The 21,472-nt window shown below is 40.5% G+C and overlaps 1 protein-coding gene across 1 annotated transcript in view; it reads right to left on the bottom strand.

Annotated features, from left to right (window-relative positions):
* Positions 1-653: 653 nt before the first annotated feature.
* Sym (symplekin scaffold protein) overlaps positions 654-21,472 on the bottom strand; it is a 106,830-nt gene continuing 86,011 nt past the window's right edge. The window contains exons 10-19 of the mRNA XM_045749978.2: positions 19,772-20,012; positions 15,297-15,516; positions 12,973-13,171; positions 11,280-11,521; positions 9,139-9,317; positions 5,289-5,449; positions 4,024-4,147; positions 3,141-3,328; positions 2,521-2,697; positions 654-1,079 (exon numbers count right to left, since the gene is read on the bottom strand). Coding sequence (XP_045605934.1) covers positions 957-1,079; positions 2,521-2,697; positions 3,141-3,328; positions 4,024-4,147; positions 5,289-5,449; positions 9,139-9,317; positions 11,280-11,521; positions 12,973-13,171; positions 15,297-15,516; positions 19,772-20,012 — 1,854 coding nt within the window. The 3' untranslated portion in view covers positions 654-956. The remainder of the gene's footprint in view (positions 1,080-2,520; positions 2,698-3,140; positions 3,329-4,023; positions 4,148-5,288; positions 5,450-9,138; positions 9,318-11,279; positions 11,522-12,972; positions 13,172-15,296; positions 15,517-19,771; positions 20,013-21,472) is intronic.

The following is a 21,472-nucleotide window of genomic DNA, read 5'->3' as shown; positions in this document are numbered from 1 at the left end:
AATAAATGTTTGTCAGTTAGACAAATGTGTTTGCCCTAGTCCTGGTGAGGATTTCTAAGAGGAAAGAGAAAGAAATAATTGCAGGCTGGATGACAACATATAGAAAACAAAAAGGGGAACTAAAAGGTCACCCTAAAACAAGGAGAGAGAGGGTAAGTCATAGTGGCTCAGTTAGGGTGTGTGTACTCATGACAATAGGCCAGTTCTGAGCCGAATCCCCAATAGGATGACGTTGAGCCCCTTCTCGATATTTAAGTTCGTTACCGGGCGACTATCAGGTGTGTGTTCTCTGTTGGTGTTAGTAGTAGAGGTGGTGGAGAGAGTAGTGGCAATTTTTATTTTATTTTATTTTATCAGTGGCTCCCTGACGAGGTGAAAGCCCAGGATAAAATTGGGTGACACCTGAGAGATAGTAAGGAAACCCCTGATATTAGCCAGTATATTAGTAAATGCATCATTTATGAATTATTGGTATATTATATTTCACAGTAATTTTCTAAAATGAGATCTGTAATACCCATGTCAAGTAAGTTATACAGCAATTAAGTACAGGTATTTTATTTAGTGTTACCCATCAGATATAATTTAAAAAAATTGCCAATAATAAACTTTTGTAATAAATTTAGCTATAACATGGAAATAAATAAATGATAAGAGATTTTAGTTTTAATGATAATATAGTATAAAAGACCAAACATATCTATGTCCAAGATAATTATAGAGAAAAATTTGTACAGTACAAAAACACACAGAATTTATAAACACCGTTACACAACACTGAAGTCACTCTCATGAAAACAATGCCAGAATAAGTAATTATACCACATGTACAACAAAATTTATGTACATTGTGCCATACATCATGTTATGACAGGATACACTTTATTTTTAATGAAATATATAATTTACAGCACTAACATGGAATACCATATTGTGCTCCATAACTATCTACAAAGCTATTCTGAAATCATTCCTACTTCTTGTGAGGTCGTCAAAGGATCACTTGAGACGGACAGATTTGGTTCAGACGACTTGTGGCCCTCAATTACTTCAAGCAAGTCTGCTGGTATATGAGCTTTCTGTGAAAACAAGATATGCATCTATGACAAAGTCAAACAAAGGAAAACTTTAAATTATAAAGAATTTATAGATTAAAATAAAGATAATCAATTTATTGTTATGATTACATGAATATTGGTTTTATATCATTGAAATGTGTAAGGTTTGCTTATTTTTCATATACTGTATGAGCTCGATTGTTTGGATTCTGCTAAACCGGATACTGAGGTCATTTGGACAAAATTTGCATCCAGATAATTTTATGTCCATATCCGGATGAATGTTCATAGAATCTGGATGACCAGAAATCGTGGTCAAAAAAGTGAAACCAGAAGTTCTGCTGAACTTACTTGGTTTACTTGGAACAAATAACAATATTTGAACAGTACTTGGTTGGATATTTATTCATTTAAATATTTACTAGAAAATAAAATGGGTTTTACCACAATTTAAGGTGCATATTATGTTATATCATCCTACAGCAGGTGTTGACACTCGTGGGCAAGTTGGGAAGGGCTAGCTTGAAGGAGACATTTGATCATTTATCTGTCTGTCAACCCCGGTGTTGTGTCTTGTCTGGCAGTTTATGATACAGACTTTGTGCAACCTGTGCATCCTGACAGCCTGTCTTTCAGAAAGAGCTGGGAGAGGGAGGATGGGGCATGGCATGGGGGGGGGGGGATTGTGGGATGGCGAGGGTTGGGAGGGTAGTGGGGTGGAGGGAGGGCGAGAGTTGGGAGGGGGGTGGATTGAGGGATGGTGAGGGTTGGGAGGGTAGTGGGTGGAGGGAGGGCGAGAGTTGGGAAGGGGGGGGGGGAAGGATTGAGGGATGGTGAGGGTTGGGAGGGTAGTGGGCGGAGGGAGGGCGAGAGTAGGGAGGGGGGGGGAGGAATGGAGGTAGGGAGAGCTGGGAGGGGAAGCATGGAGGTAGGGAGATCTGGGAGGGAAAGAATGAGAGCATGGCATGGGTAGGGAGGGAAATGATTAGGTGATGAGGGTTGGGAGGGTGATGGGGGTATGGATTGGGAGAGTTTATCACCGAATGTTGGGTTTATCCAGATTATCCTTCCCATATAGTCCAGATAACCGAGTTCATACAGTAGTATGTGTAAAGCACTTTGCAAAAAAAAAAAAAGGAAATTTCAGCTTGCCAACTTCAGTAATAAGAGATATAGAGTGCCACCAAAACACTACATTTTCACAACTAAAATGCATTTAAGCAAAATCTTTAGGTATCCCCCCCCCCCCCTAAAAGATGTGTCGTGTGACTATTTCATTATCATCTATATCTTGTTTCATACTTATGAGATGAGGAGGCACCCATCAGGAAAGAATAAAACTGAAAAATTAAATATTTGGAAAACATCTGAAAAGTGCATTTACAAATCAAAGTAATGGGGCTCATTTTCTTACCTCCATAAGCAATCTCTTTTAAAACACTAGAATTTGTAGTTGTCATACCTGATTTTCAGTAAGGGTAGCTATGTGTGAAATCAAGCGTGTATGGAGATCAGAGGCACTTGTGAAAACATCAGCAAGTTGTGCTGGAGGTAACTGCAAGAGCACTGTGAAGCTTTGTGTCCCAGCACGCTGACAACACTTGATGAACCCTTCCCACACTTTCCGCTGCTTCCACACCTAAGCAAGATAGGTTACATTATAAATTTTGACTAATCATTTTAACTGTTTTCCAATTCACTAAATTCCGAAGAATGCTTGATAATTCATAGTATATTTTGTCTCAGTCCATGCCTTCTCTTGCACAAGTGCTTTAGTCATGTTAAATGAATATTTATTTTGTATTTACAGTACAGTACTTCACTATTCTATACTTCATGTTCTAAACAAGAAATAAACCCAAAAACATATTAATTACATGTCTGGATGTAAACATTAAATTAAAATAAAATGGAATCAAACTGTAAAACAAATACTATCAGAAACAAAAAATGAAAAACACAGAAGAGCAATGCATAATCCCTAACTGGAAAATCTGATTAAGCATTACTTGTATACCTAATGACTGAATCAAAATAGTAAATGATATACACACATACTGCAAAATAGGGTCATAGACTAACCTGCCTCGAAATAAGTCGTTGAAGAACATTCATTATGAAACCAAGCAACTTTGGGTAGTGAGTTAGTGTCTGAATAACAGTTCTCATAAACAACGTTGGCAAATTTGGCTGCTCCATCAGCTGTTGGAGAACAAATGCCAGCACTTCAGCTGTGTAGATGCTACGCTCGGCAAAACATAATCCAGTGGCTGAAAAGTAGTTCCATTATGTACTAAAATAATTTATGAATAAAATACAATACAGTACATTGCTTCTTCATATACAATATATATACATTTATTTGGAAAAAAAAGTTTGCCTTTATTGTAGTTGGTTACATTCCTACCCAGTTGGAAGAACTGCTCACCAATATTTTGAGTAGATGGGGAGGGGGGAGGTTTATCTTCCCTTTATCCTTCATTGGCTATCAAATGACATGTTGACTATCATTTGCTAGCCACTAACACTCCTCCCTACGAGGACCCTCGGTTAACGGTTACGTACCTGTCAGCCTATATAGGCACCCAGCAGGAGAACAGAACACCTCCTACTCCACACACTTACCACCAGTACAATCACACTAGCAAGATAACCACAGGAGTATCCCAGCGCTGTACATGACACGTTCCTCTCATGGCTTGTAATCTAACAAGTGTGTTAGACAAATTGATTCTAAATACACTCATACCCTCACTACTTCCCACGTGCATATCTTCCTCACCCTCATTTCTACATTTACCCTGATTTCATCTGCAGTTTTTCTCTCTACTGCCATTACTTTTTCCCCCCCACAATTTTGTAGCAACTTTGTCATGCTAGCAAAACTTTCAATCTAAAAATATATATAAATATATATATACTGTAAAATTACAGTAATAAACACTGCAAAATCATTTAATCCTACCTTTAATAACAGTCTTTACATCACATTTGTCACTATCAATTAGGTGAAGGGATACCAGCAAATCAACAGGGGTCAGTGGTGATGCCCCCGTATCTAGCGTCACACCCCACAGCCTGTTGAACACCTGGGGAAACAAGATATAAATTACCAATAATCTTAAGAGTCTAAAACTTACTAGCAAGTGTAATTCTTAAGAAAATTTTCTAATGGCTAATGTTAACCAAGGCAAAGTTAGATAAGTCATCGAGTGCAAATGGAATGCTCCTTTCTAAATTGGTCCTTTATCTGCTCCCATACATGTCCCTGGGATATTGTGGACCCCAGCCTGGGCCAGTGCAGAAATCTGTTCTAAACCACCATGTAAGGCCATAAAATAAGAGGATGGGAGAATCTATAGAACTCCCCATTTAGAACTGAATGACCATCAGCAATACTGTAAATCAAATAGACTGTCAAATGCTTCTCTACTACTCTTAAAAAAAAAACTTGGTTGCTAGTTGCCAGCATGGCCACTGCCGCTGTCATCATCAGCTGGCAGCATCTGCAATGTAAATTATAATCCAGCTAATGCACCTCACTTTCAACCTACTTATCTCTAGAAGACATGACACAGTGAAAGCATGGAAGAAACTGACCACCAGCTCAGAAAGGAGCGTTTCATTTACACTCAACGTTATACTTATGAAAATAGACTACTCGGTTGCCCCCTTAGATAATTATCACGTCACACACATGACAGCAGAGGAGACAAGAGCTGCAGGCCCATTCCCCCTTCAAGAAGTGGATATATACGGCCCAGAATGTAAGATATAAGCGAAAATAATATTCTTTCTTCAACGTCAACAGTATGCACATGAACTGTGTGGAATATATAACAGCTTTATGCTTCTATCCATGTTTTTGAACGTACTTCACTTCACAAAGTACATACTGTATAGACAAAAATGTTTTTTATTAAAAAATTTTGAAAGTACCTTTGATTACCAAAAATAAATATTTATGCGAATCATTGAAAACTAAATTTTTACCATTATTTTTAGTGCAAATGTAACAAAGTGCTTTATAATACAAGAAACTTAAGTATAAAAACTCTTATCATCTTGTTTTTACAAACCATAAAAAAGTGCAGCTCAACTATTCAACAAAGTACCAAGGGCTGGAGAACTTACCCTCCCACCCACTGACAAGTTCACTTCCAGGGAATTCCCACAAAGGTTAACATTTCTTACTTTCAAGCAACTATAAACTTAAGCTTTATAACTTACCTCTTTCACAACATGTGGGTTGAGTTTAATAAGTTTGGGAAGAACAGCAATCACCTCCTTTTTACTTAGGCCCGTCAGAACAGGAATAAGAAACCGAACGTCAGAAACACGGCGATTATAAAGTTCGCGAACACGGCACACCAGGGCCTCACTTGGTGGAGCTGAAAATCAAGATAAACAATCAAAACCTAGAATGAATTATACACATGTGGCAAGAACACTCACATTTTACAAAAAAAAATAAAAAGACAAGTATGTGGCACATACATGGAACCCATACCTAGTGAACCACAAAAATCACTTTCCTGAGCAGTACTCAATTATACCCTAAGACATGCTTTCACTGACCCTGGATGAGGATAGCACTGTCAGGGAAGGTTAACACTTGGACCAGAGCAGCAGGAAACTTGTCAAACTGTTCCAGCTAGGAAATACTGGTATTAGGAAGACAAAGAAAACAATCCAGTTTCAAACGCAACTAGATAGTATTTACAAAATAAAACTTAAAAGTGTTTCCTCGTGCCTTTGCAGTGCCTTTGCCAATTAATGATCCACCAAATCACTAATCCCGACCAAAAACTTGTAGCAGCATCGTCATTTCTATAAAATCTCGACCTAAGCTCATATCCTCCTATCTGGAGATTATCTACAGATAATATTGGGGCTTAGCGTTCCCGCGGTCCGGTCTTCGACCAGGTCTCCTTTTTGTTACACACACCCCAGGAAGCAGTCCGTAGCAGCTGTCTAACTCCCAGGTACCTAATTACTGCTAGGTAACAAGGGCATCAGGGTGAAAGAAACATTTTGCCCATTTGTCTTCGCCTCCACCGGGGATCAAACCCGGAACCTCAGGACTACGAATCCGAAGCGCTGTCCACCCAGCTGTCAGGCACCACTATCTTTGAAAATTAATTTCAAGGCTGAAGCGTGAGAAGTGGTGAAATATGTGGTGAAATCTCCTTATAAACATTATCTGTGATGAAACAACAAGAGTGAGGGTGGACAGATATATGGAATTCTGTAAGCCTCATGTGGTTTTCCTTCGGATGTGTAGCCAAAGTTCAGTGACCTATGACTGAAAGTTTCAGATTAATAAATGATTTCTAAAACACAAGTTTTAATAGCTTTTTAATACCCTAATTATATTTCTAAACTAAATATAAAACTAAAAATATACCCTGTACTGTAATATAATAGACATCTGCTATTTGAGAAATTATTTATGATATTGGCTCTAGCTGTAAAAGCAACTCGAGCACGGGTGGACGGGTCCATTCCCTATGCACACAGCACCATGTGTGGATGACCTGGCCTTACGTGCCACATTAAAACCACAAGTTGACATTGAACGCATTTTAACAATGAGATAATTAAGAACCAAAATTTGAAATATTCAGGCACAAGCAGAAGTGGCGAGGAGAGGTATAACGTATGAGGGAAGTCAAACCATGCAACACTACATGTGAGTCAAAACACCCATTTCACTTATGTTAAAAGGAGAAATGGAGTGACTGTATACATGCAGCTCAGGCTTGGGTACAAATATTACTGGGAATATGAAATAGGTGTTAATGAAAATGAATTGAAGTGTAAACTATGTGGCATGTTAAGGGCTCACACCCTCACCCATTATGTTCTTCACTGTTCATTGATTAATGTATATAAAAACACTGAGATAGAGACTGTTCCTGAATAAATAGCCTGGATGTGTCACAACGGAAAGATTGATGATATTCTGGAGTGATATAAGAATTTTGCACCAAGAGTGTAACATTGTTGAATTGTCTGAATGTCTATTGCAAATGGTCTGTGTACCTAGTCATACACAGACTACTGTGAAATCCACTGTATTTAATATCCACTGTATTTGTGTGTATGTCTGATAACATACTTCATGTGTAAAGGAAGCAATGTTTATGACCCAGATTGTATGGTAATATGCTTATTGTTTGTGATGTGTGTCTATATATACATAAACCCGTTGTACTGAACGGCGTGAGAATAGCTTCAGCTACCTCATCCCTTTGTGTGTATTTAAATCTCAATAGGAATATATACACAACTCCTTAGGTGTAGTGGTTAAGACACTCGCCTGGCATTTTGCGAGCGCTTTGTCCTGGGTTCGTATCCTGGCCGGGTTATCTTGAGATGATTCCGGGGCTTTTAGTGTCCCCGCGGCCCGGTCCTCGACCAGGCCTCCACCCCCAGGAAGCAGCCTGTGACAGCTGACTAATACCCAGGTACCTAATTTACTGCTAGGTAACAGGGGCATAGGGTGAAAGAAACTCTGCCCATTGTTTCTCGCCGGCGCCTGGGATCGAACCCAGGACCACAGGATCACAAGTCCCGCGTGCTGTCCGCTCGGCCGACCGGCTCCCTTTTTTCCCTCCCAGTAAATCCTCCCAGGGAGGATTTACTGGGCGCAAATCTTTAACTGTAGCCTCTGTTTAACCCAACAGTAAAATGGGTACCTGGTTGTTAAACGATTTGGCGGGATCGTATTCCGGGGAACATAGGATTAAGGACTTGACTGAAACGCTACGCGTGCTAGTGGCTGTACAAGATTGTAAGAACTCTTGTATATATAAATTATAATACACTTATTTCAATTTCAACATGTTATTTTCTGCTGCCCAGTCAAAAACTTTATTGATATCTGCTTGTAGTTTATCAATGTCTTCAACAGAAGTAATTTTCATGCTGGTTTTTGCATCAACTGCAAAAGATAATATGAAGCTGTAACTTGCATTTTTGTCTATATCTGATATAAGAATAAGGAAAAGCAGTGGTGCAAGGATTGTACCCTGAGATACAGAGCTTTAAACTTGCTTTAACTCGATTTATTTGGTTGACTGTTACTCTGTGTTCTGTTCAACAGAAAATTTAATATCCACTGTCTTACTTTACCTGTTATTCCCACTGACTTCATTTAGTGTGCTAACACTCCATGGTCACATTTATGAAAGACTTTGCAAAGTCCATATATACCACATCTGCATTCTGTTTTTCTCCTAATGCCTTAAGTGATTTTGTCGTAGTGGTCAAGTAACTGTGAGAGGCATGATCTTTCTGCTCTAAATCCAAGTTGGCCTTAATTGTGGAGGTCATTGGTCTCCATGAAACTGGAGACAACTCCTGATCACTCTCTCCTAGTGTGATCAGTCTGTCTGGGTCAGAGAGTCTGGGTCCAGACTCTCTGAGTCTGGACCCAGGGCTGAGAGCATGGGCGTACTGTCAATTTCTCTTTCAAAATCTGCAGCGTTCATGTTGATATCAGTTATATTTTCATGGGTTTGGATATCACAAAGAAGTTTTCCAGATCTTCTACTTTCATGCTGTTTATTGGGGTGCTAAACATGTCCTCATACAGCTTTTTTAGAATTTCACTAATTTCTGTGTATCAACTTTCACTTGTAAGAATACATCCAATACTGACAATGGTTTTTGCTATTGATTTCGCATATGTGAAGAAATATTTGGGTTTTTTGTTTATTTCTTATATGGCTTTCTGTTCTAATTGCATTTCTTCAATTGATATTCAACCTTCAATCTGTTGGCCTACCAAGTGAGAGCAATCGATTGAACATCTACCTAGAGTGCAGGGAGGGACATGCACCTCCCATCATGGCTGTAAAAATACCAAGGTGGTACTTTTACTACGAAGTAAAAGTGGTTTACTACTTTACTACTTTTAGTACTTGGTGGTACTAAGGAGCTACAGTCTTCTGGGGTTGCTGGATTATGTTTTCCCAGCCTACAACAACTTGCATTGAATACATCATATCATGCTTTCAGTAATATAAAAGTTAAAGAACAGAAACATTTTCTTTCAAAATAAGTTAAAACTCACCTTTTTCTGTGAGAATATGGATGATTCTGGTGATGAGTGTTTCACCACCTTTAGGACAAGTCTCTACCAGTGTTAGGAGTTGTGGAGATTCCATACCCATGTGTCGAATGGGGCCTTCTAGCAATCTTAGGATCGAGCGTTTTGCTTCATTCACAGTCTTCACATACACCTGGGCCAAACTAAAATATAAATCAAATACAATATATTATTAATAACTCTAAACGTTTTGTGAAATAGTATGCATATATTTGCTTAAGGAATTTAAAAATCCTATCACTATACCTGAACAATACGATAAAGCTTTTATAAACTGATGTAACCTACTTGCATAAATGTGCGAACAATTCTTTATAAGCTCATATGCCAAGTCCTATAGTTTGATAAATATCTTTACCAGGTACAGTACAAACTTGATTCAATGAACTATATGGGGTCAATCCCAATTTGTTGCAGTGAGGAATTTACTGCAACAGGAGATGCTTCCAGGAGGCATTTGCACAAATGTTATTTTAAACAATAAAATGCCCCACCTGTTTCTTGTAACATTGCATCCATCTATGAAAATCATTAAAAACATGATTGCAGCCATATTAACAGAGTTACCATTCATACCCAAATATTTCTCTCACTCTATTGGCTGACTTAGCAAATTTTTCCATTTCCACCTGTCACATGAAGGACAACTACCAAGAGGACCTGTCTGTAAAGAGATTTAACCACGTCTGGCATATTTCCAACGGCCTAACCTCCAACTCTTACTTTCAAAGGAAGAAGGGGGCCCATATTTTACTGAACGAAAACTTTTGCAACAGGGAAATAATAGGAACCATAAAATTTTGTTTTAAATATGCTCAATATGTTTTAATGGCAATTGTAAAAGGATTTGGGAAATACAATGTTTACACAAAAAACATCTGTACTTAAAGAGCAAAAAAAGAGGTGGATGAGAAAAAAGTGTTAGGGGAAGCCTCCAATCTAAATGTTTAAGCGCTGAAGTAATGGTGTTCATGGAATAATTTGAGAGATCCTCAAATTATGAGACATTTTGGGAAAAAATGCTAGAAACTGAACAGGACAAGAAATAATGTTCACATTTATAGGAAAAGTTCATAAGGATCAATGGAGAAATTAGAGGAATTCCTTTTTTATAAATACAGTATTAGATTGGTGGATCTAGTGATTTCTGGGTTATCACCAAAAGGCTAAGTGTTAGGAGCCCCAATAATGCAAATCTGCCATCAGAACATGCATTTACCATGTTAATATCTGAATTCTGAAGATAATGATCAGATGAGAAAAGTCTACAGACTCAATGGCTACCTCTTTATCACTACTGACTTTATGGAAGGTGTTCTCCTTAAAGTAGGCAATGATGCTGGCCCTGACTTGCCTATGATATTCCATTCACCTCCACCAGTCATTCTGCATTGTTGGGTGAGGCTAGATCCAAGTGTCTGGCCACCAATGCTGGACAAAAATTTTTTTTTATAGATATATATATACATGTTGCATTCTAACAATGCTATACAATTCGTGCCTATTGAGTGCAAGATCTAGCTCTCAACCAGCCTCCTAGCTATTGGTGCCTGATGTGTCTAATTTCTTTTCATTTTACTTTGTAATATTTACTCCTGAGGCTGTGGATGCAGGTGGATTCCACTACCACTTTCAGTGCATTACACTAGTTGACCCCCACCTCACTGCAGCTATACTTAATTTATAAATTATAAATACTATACAGTGGTGCCTCAATTAATGAATTTAATTCGTTCCAGCACCAAGCTCGTCATGTGAAACGCTCGTCTTGCGAAACAATACCACCACTGTCCTTGGATTCGTCCAAGAACCAGCAGGAATGCTAGGAAGCACCATGTGGTTTGCTCATTAACCGAGCAAAAGCTCGTCAATTGAGACAAATTTTCTGCGAGTAGCTCGCTTGTTACTCAAAATGCTCGTAACTCGAGGTTCCACTGTATTTTAAATGTCAAATCAACACGAGATGCTCTAGTGATACTGAGTGAAAACCTGTCAGACGAAGGAAGAAACAAGAATAAAGTTATAAATCAATAAGTTATATCTGCTGGAATACCTAAAAGTAACAGCTTCAGCTAGAATTAACAACAAAATTTGGAGGCACTCACTCATGAATTAAAGACTGATTGAGAGGTAGTAGAACAAGATACAGGTACAGACAAGCTTTAACTGTTGACTCTGTCCATTCACTGGGATGATTTGGTCTGCCTAAATTCTGTGTACAGAGAGATTCTGGCGGAATCTCCAGGTAAAGATATTTAAGGTACTTGACTGCGGCTTCTGTCACAATATCACGCAGGTTCTCTTGCTCACATAACTCTAGAATTATTGGTGTCACTAGGTCACGTACCTGGAAAATTTATAAAATTATAAATATCTATTCTAGATGAACAAAATTAAATTCAATAACATTTTCCATGAACATCCATTACAATTGCTTAACACACACACCTTTATTTATTTATACACACACACACACACATCCTGAAAATAGTATATACCAATATAGATGGAATGAGATAAAAAATATTGGAGTTGAAAGATATAATCAAGCTCAAAGTCCCAGATATTGTCGCATTAACATAGACTAAACTTGAGGAAAATATTTTAAATGAGATCGTGATCCCAAGGGGCTATTCAGTTTGGAGACGTGACAGGAAAAGTAAGAAGGGTGGAGGAGTGGCAGTGCTGGTGAAAGAACACCTGAAGATAAGAGAATTAATGTTTGAAAACCCTAGAGATATTGACATAATGGCATTGCAGCTCTGTAATCAAGATGATAAGCTGATAATTTTAAATACCTACAGCTCACCAGCAAGCAACACATGGACAAAGGAAGAACTGGGTGACAAACGAGAGGGTTTCATAATTGTCATGAGAGAGATTATGGTAAGAGCTGACAAAGATAAATCCTGATTGTTGGTACTGGAGGAATTTAACTTTAAGGCAATAGACTGGGAGGCCTACAAGGCAAGAACAGAGGACATTTGGACAGGTAGCTTTGTAAACCTCATCTTGGAGACATTCATGTATCAACACGTCAAGCAGGCCACAAGAATGAGGGAAGGGGATGTTCCGTCAGTACTGGATCTAGTGTTCACCAGGAAAGAAGAGAAGGTATTTTGACATCCAGTACCTTCCTCCCTTGGGAAAGAGTGATCACGTCCTCTTGGACATTAAATACAATATGCAATATAATCTAGTAGAGAATGGGGACAGTGAAACAGTTGTTAAACTCAATTTCAAGAGAGGACGCTATGGGGAACTTAGAAATTTGTTGCTTGGGTGACACATCCAGACTATTTGTTCAGGAACAGTCCTTAAGTTAGTTTTATGGCTATGTGATTGAATGTTGTTGTGTCCCTATTATTTTCAAGCCACACAACTTACCATGTAAGTTGTGTGCTTTTGTAATGTGTGGCCACACATTATCAACTTACCATTATATGTTGGTAATGGTTCTATGTGATGCTATTAACTTTAATTTCCTATACTGCTATCATCTTCTCTGGTCAAATGCCTTTCCACCCCCACTAATGTAGGAAATGGGGAATTTACACAGTAATGACATTTCTTTTCCTGATTTACTGCTTTATCTCTCCTGTCTTATCTAATACATATTTCCAGTTATACTCAAATAGCTATTCATAGATTTCTCACATTTGTGTTTTCATAAAAGTTTTAGATATTAAACATCCAAGTATTGAACATGCTATCTTTTCACAGTCAATATTTTACCTAATCACTGTGTTGAAAATTGATTCCTAACTGTAAATCCCGAGGTGCTTTACTCATACTTACTGACTCTTGATCATGTGTGGCAAGGAGAGAGAGAGTTTTAAGAGCTGGCTTTGATGACAACGGACGCCACTGGGCTGTGTCTTTCAGTATGTTGGCAACCACAACTATGGACTCAGAACCTTGACTTCCAACCCACAATAGGGAGGTAATCAAGTCCTCTGGTACATTTGGGCACTCTAGGAACAATCGTGATAGAAACCTAAAAAAAAAATACAGTAAATAATTAATAAATAGACATGCAATATTTTTGTATTGTAATACTCTATACATATAACTTACTTTCAATACACAATTAAATACAGTTATATATTACAAAATAAAAATATTGGATGTCAGTTTTTATTCATTCACAATAAATCATCATTGATAAACAAGCACCTCTACCACCACTATATTTCACCATATTTACAGAAAGTACAGTACTGTATTTACAGAAAGCTGCTACAGAAAGTGTGTGTAGTGTTTGCAAATCTTGCTCTTGAAACTTTCCTTATTAAGACTACTCAATAGCTCGGTCGATAGAGCCTCGGCCTCACACTTGTGGGATCTACGGTTCAAGTCCCCTAGAGCCCAGGTGGATGGAATGTTTATTTCCACGGAAGTGGGGATAACAATTTATTTTACTTGCTCTCAACGACCGGGGGTTATCAGCGCCTGTGTTTGTCTTAGCTGGTTCATGCCACCGCCAACTGCCACCCACTTTTACCACCCATCCTGCTACTCATCTGCTCACTCACTGTCTCTTGACTGCCTGACATGATTCTAGGGCTGGTGTTTCTAAAAGATTTTCCTTTCCCTTCCACTTGGGCTGGACGGTAGAGTGACGGTCTCGCTTCATGCAGGTCGGCGTTCAATTCCTGACCATCCACAAGTGGTTGGGCACCATTCCTATCCCCCCGTCCTATCCCAAATCCTTATCCTGACCCCTTCCCAGTGCTATATAGTCGTAATGGCTTGGCGGTTTCCCCTGATAGTTCCTTTCCTTTCATTTCCTTCCCCTTCTCATCCCCCCCCAGCCTCCCTGTCCTATTTGACTGCCATCTATCCGGTCCCCTCCACAATCCATCCAGTTCTCCCACTATCCACCCAGTCCTCTCACCATCCATCCAGTCCCCCCACCATCCATCCAGTCCCCCCACCATCCATCCAGTCCCCCATCCAACCATCCATTCATCCTGTCTCTTTCTTCACCATCCACTTCCCTCACCATCCATCCATCCAGTTCCCCCACCATCCATCCCTCCAGTTCCCTCACCATTCATCCTTCCAGTTCCCCCACCAACCATCCAGTTCCCTCACCATCCATCCCTCCAGTTCCCTCACCATCCATCCTTCCAGTTCCCCCACCAACATCCAGTCCCCTCACCATCCATCCATCCAGTTCCCTCACCATCCAATCCATCCAGTTCCCTCACCATCCAATCCATCCAGTTCCCTCATCATCCAATCCAGTTCCCTTACCATCCATCCTTCCAGTTCCCTCACCAACCATCCAGTTCCACCATTCATCCAGTCGCCTCACCATCCATCCAGTCCCCTCACCATCTATCCATCCAGTTCCCCCACCATCCATCCTGTTGTCCTCCCAAATACAATATACAATATTCAACTGAGATCGTTCCTAGGTGGTGGCACTGGTAAACTGAAGCATAATTGTCCCTGCCACCTGGAGCCATGCACTCGGTCGACCCATACTTGTATCAACAAAGTCGCTAGTCAAGGCAAAGGTCTGAAGTCGAGTCTCATTTTCCAACGAAACTTACGTCGTAACTCAAAATATTCACATGTAGGGGCAGTCGTAAGTTGGGGTGCCACTAATATTACAATTTTAATTGTCTGAATACTGTATTGAATTTCCCATAAGAGACCATTGCAGCAAGGACTCACTCAGTCACAAGATTATCTCTATTAGTGGTAAGTACTAAGATTGACATTTTGCATATATGCAAGTTCATAATGATATGCACATTATCATGATATTAATAACAGTACAATCAACTGCTGTACTAATTCACAATAACAATAATATGAGTATCACTAATAATACATTCTATTACAGTATTTTAATTTTTCTATGATTTAAGGAAATGAGATTGGCTCTTCGCAGTTTCATGTGGTTGTTGGTGAACGTGATAAATATGAAAAGGGGTTTATTGTACAACTCTAAGGGATCAATATAAGCCATATATCTTAGCAATGACAAAGGTAATGAGAAACTGCAGATTGTTTATGACTACATAGGTCTCAGGTGAGTCAAGAAAAAAAAATAAAAAATAAAAGATATAGATTTGATGATTCTTTATACAAATAAGAAATTAACATACTCATCCCTATCTTTAGAAGCATCTTTACTCAAAACTTTCATCACAATACTGCTTATAATATCTGAGTAACTCTTGTCCTTCTTGTTTTCAGTTGTAGTATCTGTATTGAAAATTTTGTTTATGTGTGAAAAGTCATGATCTGATGAATATTCGGAATAGAGCCAGGAGAAAAGAAGGTCGGCACGTTTGTGCAAGTCCTCCACAATAAAGTCTTCAAGTTCTGAAAAAATGATAAAAAAATACATATTAATACATATACAATACATACTGTACCTCCATTTATGTAAATTGTACAGTAGACATGAACACTTGAACACAAAATAAGAAACTATTCTTTCTCAAATTAAATATGCACTAAATCAAAGTACAGCAGAAGACTTACAAGACAGAATAGTACAGTGCAGTATTTACATTTAAATTTGTCCTCTTCTCTATTTTTTTAATTAAATTTTCCCTTTTGATAGTGTGTCTTCATGTATACATTTTCCTAAACATTTTAAGTATTTGGAAATATATTATTTTTTACAATTTAAATGTTTGCAAGGATTCTACAAGTCTGATTTGAAAATTTAAGAGAAGTAGTCCTTACTTGCACTAAGATACAAACATTAGTATGAAAGGTTAAAGATTACTACATCTACAGTATACCAAAGACAAATTTAAAAGGTAGTCAAAGGAGGTACACAAACATGCAGCACTGAATGTAATGTAATGCCTCATACTACTAGAGCCCCAGTGGCTCCCTGAAGCTATCTTGTTCAGACTGCACCACTCTAATGGGTCATATCAGATGCAGGAATTCTGCTTAGCCTACCAGAGACTAAAGCCAGAACCTGACACCCCCCCTTCCTCACAGAGGAACAGAGAGTGGGTGACAAATGGATTATTGGCCACCCCACCAGGAAAGCATCCAAAAAACCAACGTTGAGTGTAATTAAAACGCCATTTTCTGGGCGAGTCTCGGAGGCTCCCCGGAGCAATCCAGGCTGAATGTATATGTATAACTTTCTGGCATCAGTTAAAGTTCTTGCCTACTGGGAACCACGAGCCAGAACCTGGCCCCCCTCAGGTTCTGAGGGGGAACTACCAAGCAAACTTCTAAAGCTGAACCCCCAGGATGTGTCCACTCATGGGGCCAAGCAAGGGGGTTACCACCAAAAACACAAATATATATAAGAGAAGGACCCTAAAGATAAAGAGGGAGCAACCAACCAAAGGCAGACAACCCACCTGGCAGGAAAAAAAAAAATAGAAAACCCTGCAAGGGAACAACATACCCAGGTGGAACAAAGCTGGCCACTAAAATAGGTGATAACTAGCTGTGCAGTACCCTGTGCCCCAACCAGTGATGAAAACTACCTCCTACTCAAAGAAAATATGGGCAACAAGACCCTAGCTGACTCCAAGGGCGGCCAAGTTCCGAGCAGTAAAAGACACAGCGGAGGAAGACCCCAAGGTGACTTGTGGAAGGTGGCCCCAAGCCCCAAGGGCAGTACTTACTGGGCAACTAGGGAAGGAAATCCTAGGCGCATGCAGTCCGAGTACCATAGAATATTATTCCTGGTTCACACCACCTGTAGAGACAGACCACGCCACAAGGCACAGAAACTGAAACCAAAGCAGGAGTCAGAGCCACACGACCTGCCAGTATCACAGCCGAACCCGGGGAGGGGCTGACACCAATCCAACTTGGACAAGGTGGGGGAAAATAAAACCCCACCCCTCATAACAGTTAACCCAACTCAGAGAGCATAAAACCCCAAGCAGGGTGTTATGGGGCCTAAGACCCCCAAGTCAACCCCTCCCCCTGTCCTCGGGAACCTCCACAGCCGGATCCGGGGCCGAGCCGTCCCCCCAAAGCCCCAGCCTCACAAGAAAAAGCTGGAGCAGGCGTAAAAACATTAAGGAAGGGGGCCCACTGGTCACACTCATACGCACCAGCTGGAGGAACAGGCTCGAATGCTTCCACAACCACCCCCAGAAGGGGTATCCCCCGAGACTGCCCGAGTTTCCAACTCAAATAAAACCTGCCCCAACTTTGAAACCCTCAGATGCTTCGGAGCAGGAAGCAGGAGGGGGAAGGAGGGCCAGAACAAAGGGGAAGGAAGGGGAAGGACGAGAGGGCACAGACTGAACCAAGGTCGAAGCGACGAACACGCCCAAGTCTGGGTCCCTATAGCCAAAATGAGGCAGCCTCGGGGCTTCCAGGTCAGCAACTTAAAACTAGCATGCAACGCCTGAGCTGCCTGCACCCGAACAGTCATCAGTGGACTGGGTGTACCGAGTCACAAATAAGGAACAAAACATGCAGCACTCTGGGTCAAAGGTGTTACCGACCCAACAGGCAGCATGATGAAGGCAGAACAGGCGAGTGTCACCCTGAGACAAGGGGACAGAGCAATCTACAATCTCCCACAAAGCGAGAGGGGACACAGGGGTCGCGTCTATTGGACCACAGAGTCCCCACGGAGTTTCCCAGGGCCATTAGTCGCGTAATCTTGCTAAGGGAAGCCCAGGCAGGGTACTGCTAACCGGCACCCAAAACTACCAACCAACCTGCTAAGGCTGAACCCCCCCCCCCCAAGACGTGTTCACTCATGGGGCCTAGTGGAGGACCACCAAGATACAAATGGGTCTGACCAAAACCAAGAGGCAGACCCTCCACCAGGCAAGGAAACAAAAACAAAAGAAAAACTCGGCAAGAGGACAACATACCCAGGTGGAACAGAGCCGGCCGCTATGAGAGGTGAAAACTAGCTGCACTGTACCCTGCACCCCAACCAGTGACGAAAACTACCCCCTACCCCAGAGGCAAATAATGATGTATGAAACACCCCATCTGACTTCAAGGGCGGGCAATCACTGAGCAGCAAAAAACCTGTGGAAGTAGACCCCAAGGTGACTTGTGAAAGGTGGCCCCAAGAGCAGTATTTACAGGGCATCTAGGAAAGGTGACCCCTAGGCGCATGCAGCCCAAGTACTTGTGAAATTACTCCTGGGTGGCACACACCACCAGAGAATGAACACCACACCACAAGGCACAGAGCCTGAAGACAGGAAAACAAGAGCCAGAGTCACACGACCATTGCTAATAACATCAGCCAAAGAACTGGGGTGTGGATAGCAAGTGTGAGGGTCTGGGGCTCCCCTTTCCCCCCTCCCAGGGAGGGGGGTAGCTGAGCAGACAGAGCTGCAGTGACGTGGTGACGTCAGGCTCGTTTGCTCGTTTTCATCTGGGGAGTTCTGTCCACTAATTCGGCTTTCAGTAGCAATTTCTTATCCATAATTTGGGTTTGTTTTGGGGCACTTACCTTTCTGGGTGCCTGACCCAGTCGATGGCAGACAATAGAATGCTTCCAACCACACGGGGTTTCTATAGGCCATTGCTCCTCATGCCTCTTCTGAGGGGGTCAAGTTCTGGTTCTTGGTCCCCGGTAGGCCTAGAACTCCATTCACATTGACTGATGCTAAAGTCTAATACAGTATATCCATATCAGCCTGGATAGCTTCGGGAAGCCGAAGGGGCTAACCCCCAGAAAAGCCGCGCAGCACAAAGATTAACACTTTCGCACCCAAAGCGTGCGCGACGCAAATTTTGACATCATGCCCCTGGCAGTGCAAGAGATCGTGAGGGCGAGCACATGGCGACACCAAAATGTGTATACTCGTTTCAGTTTTCTCACCTTAATTCTCGTGCTATGTCGTTCATTTTGGTATCATTGTGTTCGCAATTAAATTCACTGCAGGTGTATATACATATATTGTCCAAAAGCCCAGCGTGACTCCCCTTAGCAAAGCCTAAAGTTACCCGTGAATGAGCACCATTTGGCACACCCGCAACCTAGTGTGTATACTCGTTCAGTTTGATAACATCAATTTTCATGTTACGACTTTCATTTTAGTATCAAATGGTTTGCAATATAACAGCGTGTATTTTAAAACTGGCCCCATAATAATAGAGCAATAAATGGAATTTTAACAAATATTTTAAATTTTGGATGCACATCATCAAAAAATTATTTACATCTTTCCAGTATTCTGACATCAATTTTCGTGTTACATCTTTCATTTTGGTATCAAATTGTGCGCAGTCTATAGTGCTCATTTTAAAACCACTCCCAGATTGATCGGATAAAATATAAATTTTTACCAAATATTTTAAATGATGGACACCGCTCGTGTCCATGACTCGGACTCAAGAGAACAATTATGGACCCCACGGACGTTCGAGGAGTGCAAAAGTGTTAAGGAGCTGAAGTTAGATTCATGCATTATTTATGAACATATAAATGTTGCATATTTTGTGATTGTTATCCCAGTCATCACCTCAGGGCTAACATCCTTTACTCAATAACACCAGATGCTGGACGAGTCCTCAAACTCTGTATGATAAATAAGTACTGTATCAGTAATGCACCAAATATTTGCTTATTTTTAACAATCATATTATTAAATAAATTATAATAACACATTACCTTCACATTCTTTAGTCGACATACATCCTGAGAGTACTGTAAGAATTCTTGTCCGATGTCTTGATGCATTGTCATGTGTCATCATCTTTTCGCAGCGCAAGAGCCGAAGGAGCAGTAATTGTTGCATCTTGGTGTTGGCCGCAGCAGATAATGGCTTAGTAACCTCACCCAACTTCATAGTCTTCACCTTTAGCCTCATAGCACGGCCAGCCACACCAGCTGGAACCAACACTGGCCCGGACTGAAGGTTGAAATAATCAAATTTAGCTTATCTGTTTCATCAACTATTTCAGAGAATATTAATTGACCATTTCAAATAATGGTACTTCAAGTGAACAAATCCACAGGGGCCGTGACAAGGATTCAAACCTGCGTCCGAGAGCATCCCAGATGCTGCCTTAATCGACTGAGCTACGACATGGTCAAAAGGAGTTGCCTATTGACATAGCTCGAGTGCATGGGGGGAGTTGTGTAAAACCCTGGTTTGTGCCTCAGAGAGACTGCAGGATCCAGTAAGTTCAGTAGAACTTCAGTTTCAACTCCTTTTGACCATGTCGTAGCTCAGTCGATTAAGGCAGCATCTGGGATGCTCTCGGACGCAGGTTCGAATCCTCGTTACGGCCCCTGTGGATTTGTTCATTTGATGCATCACGCAATTGTGATTTGTGTGTGTAATGGTACTTCAAGCCAATTCATAACTCTTTAGCTAATTTTTAGTTGTGCAGTACAGATACTGTATTGTGCTGCGTCAAAATAAACATAAAAATAATCATCATCAAAATAATTGTGAAAAATTATATTCACAGCAACTGCCCCCCATAGGATGTTGGGGTCGAGTGACCCCGAGCGCTCCATCACACAGTGCCCATAATTGCTCAACTTTTCAGCTCCATCATGGCTAAAGTATGTCACGTACAATATTTTTTTTTTAGTTTCCCATGAACAGAGAGAACGTTTTAACAACATAAGAGAAAAAAAAATTTGCAAAGAATTTATTTTCGGCGCACAGCGAGAATGTCATGTTTTAAGGCCGCACAGCACGGTGGTTAAACAAGGGTAAGTTGGCAAATTCTTTAATGATTTTAGACATGGGTAGATGAATTTAAACAAGGGCTAAGTTACAAGAGTAACTTAGCAAATTGCTAAGTTAATTTTGCTAAGTTACCAGAGTAATTTAGAAAATTCTTTAATGAATTTAATTGGAGAAACTTCTTGATAGGCATGAAAGTAAATGAGATATATGCCAAATTCTGTGAAATATACGATGAAATCACAAAAAAATTTATACCAAAACAGAGACGCATAACTGGAAAACAATTGATTTAACAAATTGTGAGAGGGCCAGAGAGGAGAAGACAAGGAAATACTTATGTATTTTCATTATACATGGCGTGTACTTATCACATAAAATTAATGATAGTTATGTGGGTGAAATATGTGAGACAGAAGCTAGCGCCGAGTACATGACATCAGGGGGGGGTTTCCTGGATTCCCGGAGGCATACACTCGGCAGGCTCAGTTGCCTCTGGACATTCAGAGAGAGCAGTTGTGCTGCACATCCCACTCTGGCAGTTTGTCATCTCTGATCACAGTTAACAGTGGTCATGTTTTTATAACATTGTTGTTATGGTACCCTCTAAGGAACTAAGCAAAGAAACAATTGCTCTGAAGTAGACAGGCCACTAAACAAAGGAAATTAGC

The sequence above is a fragment of the Procambarus clarkii genome, chromosome 47 (genome assembly GCF_040958095.1).
Source record: "Procambarus clarkii isolate CNS0578487 chromosome 47, FALCON_Pclarkii_2.0, whole genome shotgun sequence".
NCBI lineage: Eukaryota > Metazoa > Arthropoda > Malacostraca > Decapoda > Cambaridae > Procambarus > Procambarus clarkii.
This window is presented reverse-complemented; position numbering and strand designations above follow the sequence as displayed.